At 37.5% G+C, this 6,906-nt stretch overlaps 1 protein-coding gene across 6 annotated transcripts in view; it reads right to left on the bottom strand.

Annotated features, from left to right (window-relative positions):
* LOC107094115 (pleckstrin homology-like domain family B member 2) overlaps positions 1-6,359 on the bottom strand; it is a 42,235-nt gene extending 35,876 nt beyond the window's left edge. For 2 of the 6 annotated variants that reach the window (XM_015389573.1, XM_015389589.1), the window contains exon 1: positions 6,037-6,354. In XM_015389573.1, coding sequence (XP_015245059.1) covers positions 6,037-6,069 — 33 coding nt within the window. In that variant the 5' untranslated portion in view covers positions 6,070-6,354. Of the gene's footprint in view, positions 1-6,036 lie in introns of all 6 variants that reach the window. The other 4 variants (XM_015389540.1, XM_015389549.1, XM_015389557.1 and 1 more) reach the window with 4 other exon arrangements.
* Between the last annotated feature and the right edge of the window lie 547 nt (positions 6,360-6,906).

The following is a 6,906-nucleotide window of genomic DNA, read 5'->3' as shown; positions in this document are numbered from 1 at the left end:
TGGATGGATGGATGGATGGATGGATGGATGGATGGATGGATGGATGGATGGATGGATGGTTGATTAGCTGCATCCAAGCCATACATCACCAACTGCAATGCAAAGTGTTGGATGTGGATGTGTAAAGTATGCTGCCATTGGACTTCAGAGAAGTGGTGACAAGTTTTTTGGAGTGTCAAATCACGCCTCTCCATCTGGAAATCTGATGGACGTGTCAAATGTGTAAAGTTTTTTGGAGGGGGTATTATGGTGTTGGGTCACTGTTCCAGGAGCTGGGCTTGGCTCTTTAGTTCCAGTGAAAGGAACCCTAAAAGCTTCAGCATACAAAGACAGTTTGGACAACTCCATGCTACCAACATTGTGTGAACAGTTTGGAGCTGGCCACTTCCTCTTCCAACATGACTATCCACCATGCAAGGTCCTTAAAGACATGGATGGAAGAATCAGGTGTGGATGAACTTGACTGACCTAAACCTGATAGAGCGCCTTTAGGATGCATTAGAGCAGAGGCTGAGGGCCGGGCATTCTTGTCCAACATCAGTGTGGGATCCCACAAATTCGCTTTTGGAAGAATGGTCAAAACTTTCCATACACACACTCCTAAACCTTGTAGACAGCATTCCCACAGCTTTTCTAGCTGTAAAGGATAGACCAAAGTCATATTAAACACCTTTGGAGCAGGAATGGGATGCCAAGCTCAAATCTAAGTCAGTACTTTCAACTATAGTATATTTAATCTTCTCAAAAAAGATTCTAACTAATAGCTTTGTTTCTTAGCTTCAATTGTCTGAGAACATGTCAGAAGAACCAAAGCATTTTTGCTTTTAAGCTTATTTGGCACTGCAACTATGCTTTATAATGACAATGGTGTGCTTTTAATTATAGAGGGTTTATTTTATATTTTAAATGCAAATTCATTTTTACCTTGCTAAATTCTCTAAATACTGCAGACATTGCTTTAGCTCACAGCATCTTCTGAAATGATTATTTCCTCTTGAATATTTCTGTTCTTTATCAATTAAAAACCACCCAGTTACTATCACACATTAGGATTTTAGGTAACAGACTAACATAAAACAGTCAGATACTTGTTTTAAATAAGCCTTGTTTTGCTGCATGCATGTCTAAAACTCATTTCCACATTCTGAATCTCAGACTGTTTTTCAAACATTTCTGAAAAAGTTTAAGCTCAGTTGGATGGGAAGCATTGCTGAGGATTCATTTTCAGGTTTTTCCACATATTCTCAATTTGATTTAGGTATGGATTGCCATCCTACCTTCTAAAAAGAAAAAAATGCAGCTCCAACTTCAAATAATCACTTAAATTGATAATAAGTAATTGACTCAAGTTGATCCAAATATTTTTTTAAGCTTATAAGTAGAAAACTTAAAAACATAAAGCTGAGGAAACTATTATATACTTGTTACCTAACTGAAATGAGTCATTAAAGTTTGAGCTGCGTTTTTGTTTTAGATTGTAGAATGGGAATTTGCTTTAAACAAAGATGTCTCCAGCCTGTAAGAGGACGTATCTTCCTCCATTCGGTTGTTTCTGGCTCATTTCATTGACTTTGAAAGGCTAAAGAAAAAAGCATCCTCACACCTTTTTTCTGCCTGAAATTTTATCTTTAAGGGGATTATTAATGTTTCAGTTCTGATTTACTCCGAGTAATTTTTTCTGGATCTAGATTTTTTTTGGAGAAAAATATTCTTTCCCATCTACCTCACAACTATTGCTTTGTGTAAGTCCATCACACCAAACTTCAACAAAATAACTAGGTTATTACGGGATACTACTACCACTGCTCTCCCAGCAACATGGTAAGGTATATTCTCATAAAGGGACATTTATCACAAATGTGTCAATCCCATCTCTTCCTTTGTTAGATTGCATGATCTTCAACACTATTTTGGCATAATTTTAACTATCTTAACATCTACACAAAAAGTTAGTTATATGCTTTGAGGCAAAATGTTTAATAACAGGACAGGAGGGGAAATGTAAAAATGAATGACAAATCTTCAAGTTTTGGATTAAAATGAAGAGAATGGAAAACTTTGAAGTTGAGAAGAGGCAGAGGAAGATGAGAGGGAGAAAAATCACAAGTGTGGCAGTGTACGTTTTTATGTAAACATCCTCAGATCCTGTGCCAAGGACTTCCCCTGCACTACCCTACAATTCAACAACAAAAAAAAAAAAAACATTTGCTACTATTTGTGTGCCCCCACAACCTAAACACATAACAGACCCACATCAGGCTGAGTGTAACACTGCTCACCAAAGCAATGAATATTACAGCATATGGGGATCCAACACAACCACTGTGTTCTACACCTCATGGCATTTCCCTACTCTCTTTCACTAGTGTCTGCTTTTCAACCTGTCATAATCTTTAAATAGCCTGGAATAACCCCCTGAAATAGCTCATAATAACTAACCTCATCTTTTTTTATGTATTTTCCTTCCTTTAGATTCATTCTTAATCTGTTTTCCCAAACTCTATACCTCATCTTAGTCTCTTCCTCTCATCCTTTTTGCGCCTCTGCCCTTTCTTCCTGTCTTTTTTAATCTCTCTTCCTGTATTTTCCACTGTTTTCTAACTTGTGGCAAAGGGAAAAGCAAATGGAGCTCTGCCCTGCACAACTTCCTCTAATTCAGCCACCTCTTCCTTTCTGAGGACGTTTCCTTTGCTGCTTTGACACCCTCATTACCTCCGGACAACCCCCCATCTCACAGACACAGTCATGCTTGCAACTACCCTCATAACCTCTAACCATGCGTGCACATCCACAAATAAACCCATATATCAGCTCTTTATCTTCTTTTATGTGGGTATGGGCTCCACATTCCACTGACTTTTCCGCCAATATTGTAGACAAAGCAAATGTGCTAGCTGTTTTAGCAACATCCTCTGAAGGGAAAATGTTTAAGAGTCCGGCAGGGGGAAAGGATTTCTTTAATCTTAAAACAGAATGTTAAAGAAAGAAAAAAGGACAATAAAATCCCATTTTCCTACCGATATGCCACAGTTTCTTGGTTCCATCCTTTCTCTGTCTTTCGCAAACAGCTTCTCTCATTCTTTTGTTCTTCTTCGTTATTATTTTCTCCCCACAGCTTAGAATCACCTTCTTCCTCCAGGTGAGCCCCTTCCAGGGCAGGTCAGGGCAGGTCTGTTGCTTTGTTTGCTTTGGTTAAAACAGCAGCGAGCTGTTTCAAGCCCCCTTCTGGATATCCACCCATTCATTTTAAGTTTTTTTTTTTTTCTTTGTGTGTTCATAATTTTAGTAAAACAACACGGCAGACCTGAAACGATAAGCTAAAGCATGACATTGAACTTTGTTTGCCTTTTATGAGCAGCAACCTTTTAAATAGTTTCTGCCATGGCTATTCGATGACTTGATAAATTGTCTTCACTTAAAAACCTCTTTGATGCCATCTGTGAAACAGCTGAATCTGAAATGGTCTGTTTTTTTCCGTGGATATAGGGATAGAGTTTAAGATAAAAAATGAGAATTCATGCCCATAAAAAAAGAAAAAAAGAAAAGTACATTTAGAGCAACTTTAAAAGGATCTCAGCTGTCTTCTATATCTCTGCCTATAATCCATTTGCCCTTATTTTACATCTGGTATGACTTTCTAAATTTTACCATTTATAACAGAGCTACAGTCAATTTGCAGTAGTGTATATTACTTCTGGTGATCTTTTTCAGCATAGTGATAGACCTATATCTTAGCTCTCTGCAAGAGGTGTGTAATTTTAAGTTGCTCTTAGCCTGCTCTGATGTTTAATATCAAAATCCTAATTGTGCAGTTTAAGTATAAAACCCCAGATACAAGAGGCTTGGATAGGCTTTCTCTGCAGAGTTGCTGGGCATAGGCAGATAATTTTTAGAGGAGCTTTATCATTCAGGTCATACAGTTGGGGCTCCTTTGTATTGGAAGAGTCCTTTATTGGGGTTTGGGCATCTGAGCAGGATACCTCTTGGTCAACTTCCTTTGAAAGGCTCTAGAATACCAACATATGGGGAGTGAGAATGTGTTCAGAGACTGAATATAATGGTACCCTGTATAGACAGATAGATGGATGGACGGACTAATATGGCTGGACGTATTGTGTCCTTTTTTGATGTTGATAATTGTGTTTGGCTTTGAAGACAATGACAAAAGTCAATTTTACATTAACAAACCTCTTGAATTAACAACACATCTGTAACACAACTCTCTGCTGTATTCTTATAGGTATTCAAAGCCATTTGTTCCTCTGTATCTCAGTTAGCTTAATGTCCCACCAGCTGAGAGAGGGAAGCTCTTCATGTAGGCTTGGGCCGACTAACTGAACATCAGAAATAAAAACTGGACAAATTATAACCTCCATGTTTAATAATCCTTAACATACTTGTATCTTCTCTCTTATTTTGTGAACTGGACACTCTGTCTTTCTTATTTCATCTTGCTGTATCTTATAAAGACCCCTCCCCTTACATTCCAGTGTTAACCTCTCCTCCTCCCACCTGACAAAGCCAGCATTGTATCGGAGATGTTGATTAATATGGAGCCATTCTGTGTCCCTCTTATTAACCATCTCATCGGCCTTAATATGGTTTATATTTCTCTTCTACATGTCCTCAGGTCTTTGTGCGTGTAAAATGGTACAAATGACATTCATTTATCGAGACTAGGATGTACAAAGGCAAACAGTCATGTGTGTCTGTTTTAGGAAAAAATATCTGAAAGCTGATTATCACAATCTGACCTGGATCTCCTGTTAGAGAAAAAAACATTGAATGTTTATCAGAGTCAAACTCTCACACTCCTTGTGTCATTGGGAAAGGTCCAAGATCCTTGCAGGAAAGAAAGTGCATTGTTGTTGCAGCTGACTCAAAGGAAATCAAACCTGAATTGTGTGCGTGGCCTGTGGAAAAGCCCAGATTACTTCTGCTGCCATATGCAGAGGATCAACTGATATTTGCTTTCCAAAAGAGGCAGGAAATGACCAAGAGACAAGGAAGGACATTGCTTTAGGAAAGGGGGATATTGCAATATAACTAAAGCTTTTAAAGGAGTTAAAATAGGACTTTCAAGCTAAAAAAGTGAATATGAAAAATGGGATATCATTTATGATCAGCAAAAAAAGGAATTATCCACAAGAAATTTAGAACTACAAAAATAACAGGAAGATAACAGAGGTTGTAAGACCCAAAACAGTTGATAAGAAAGAGCTGAAGCACGTCTGACTGCACTTAGGACCGCTTCTAAACCCAACAAAGAGAAAGCTGGACGTTAAACAGTCCTCCTCTTTCAAATGAGTCACATTAAATACAGAAACTAACATCTTTATTCAAAGGCTTCCATGTTTTGCGTGAATGTGCCAATTTCTTTCCTAATGTCCATTTGTCTGTTTTGAAAACTGACAATGTTTCTTTTTTTTTTGTAAACACAACTCACTGAACTAAACTACATATGTTACAAATATATTACAAATACAATTATAAAACACTCAATCTTGCTCAAATCTTCCATTTAGTGAATAAAAGCCACATTTAGCAGCATTGCACAAATGTCTAATTAGTTCTAAAATATCAGTGTTAATAATATTCTAAATATTTTGGTCCTTGTATTAAAGAGAGATAATTAATTGCTCAGATTGAATACATATCAGTTTAATCTAAATTGTATCACAAAAAATAAAGGATGAACTTTTCTCCTGACATTTATTCAAATAAATCAAATCAAGCAAACTAGAGAGAAAGTGTGCCCTTAGTGTCATAAAGTCTTTTTTTTTTGTGAACAACAAGGTAGAAGTGTTTAATGCAGAAATGTCCACTACTTTTAAGTACTTAATGAAATTATGTATTAAGTACTTAATTAAAGTATTTATTAAGTACTTAAAAAGTGGTATAAAGGTTCCGGTGAAAAAGAGAGACACACAGGGATATTTTTTGCTTTGTTTTGGACAATAAAACATAAGAAATTGTCTAACCCTAAGGAAATGACAAATACATAAAAAAATTAAAGAAATAAAAATACGCGCTTACCATTCTAGACGCGCAATTGGCCACTTCTGTCATTGCGCAGAACCAGACAGATCAGTCCAGGATCTCAGGAGCTCCTCAATGATAATGTTATCCCTCCTTCTAATACTCCTGGCATTCCTACCATGAACAATCCCTTCAACTGTTTACGTCTAAGCAAAGTCCTATAATCCAGTGTTGCATTTACGCACAGAAGTGCAACTAAAAAGCAGACGCAAAACTTGGAGAAGAAGAAAAAAAGCCCGGCGGCCTGAGCTGACTGCGACCAGAAGAGGAATGCAGCAACAGCTGGAAGCAGAGTTGGACAGGGAACAAGGGGAGGGAGTGTGTCCGCCTCTCCTCCTTGCCCCCTCACACACCCAGAGCATAATGTGCAGGTGTTAACAGACCCACACTTGACCAACAATGAATAAAAGTGCTTAAAAGTGAGCCAGACAAAGCAGCATGGAAGACAGAAGGGGAGGGCAGAAAGAGGCAGCATTCCTCTCCCTTTACTTGGTTGGCAGCTGGAGATAAGAAACCAAGATAGGTGTGTTTTTAGTAATCATATTACATTAGGACTACATTCAGGATATAATCCAGCTCTCACGTTGCAGCCAGTTTATCAGCACATAAGATAATGTTTCAAACACTTTCAGATGGTCAAATATTTAAATCAAAAACGGAATTTCCTCCACAGGAAATTCATATTAAAGAAAACAGTGACAGAGATTTGTAGTTTATCTGATAAAGGTATTAAATGTTCCTGTAAATATAAGATAAAAAGCTAGAAATTACAGCTTCAAAGAGATGGATGCTGCATAAACATTTTATTTTCCTTTGGCATCAAGTTGAGAAATAAACAAGGTTCTTAGCATTGTATTCCAGATAGCC

Source organism: Cyprinodon variegatus, unplaced genomic scaffold (assembly GCF_000732505.1).
Source record: "Cyprinodon variegatus isolate N-32 unplaced genomic scaffold, C_variegatus-1.0 Scaffold20, whole genome shotgun sequence".
Lineage (NCBI taxonomy): Eukaryota > Metazoa > Chordata > Actinopteri > Cyprinodontiformes > Cyprinodontidae > Cyprinodon > Cyprinodon variegatus.
Note: the sequence above shows the minus strand (reverse complement) of the source record. Positions and strands in the feature narration are given on the sequence as shown.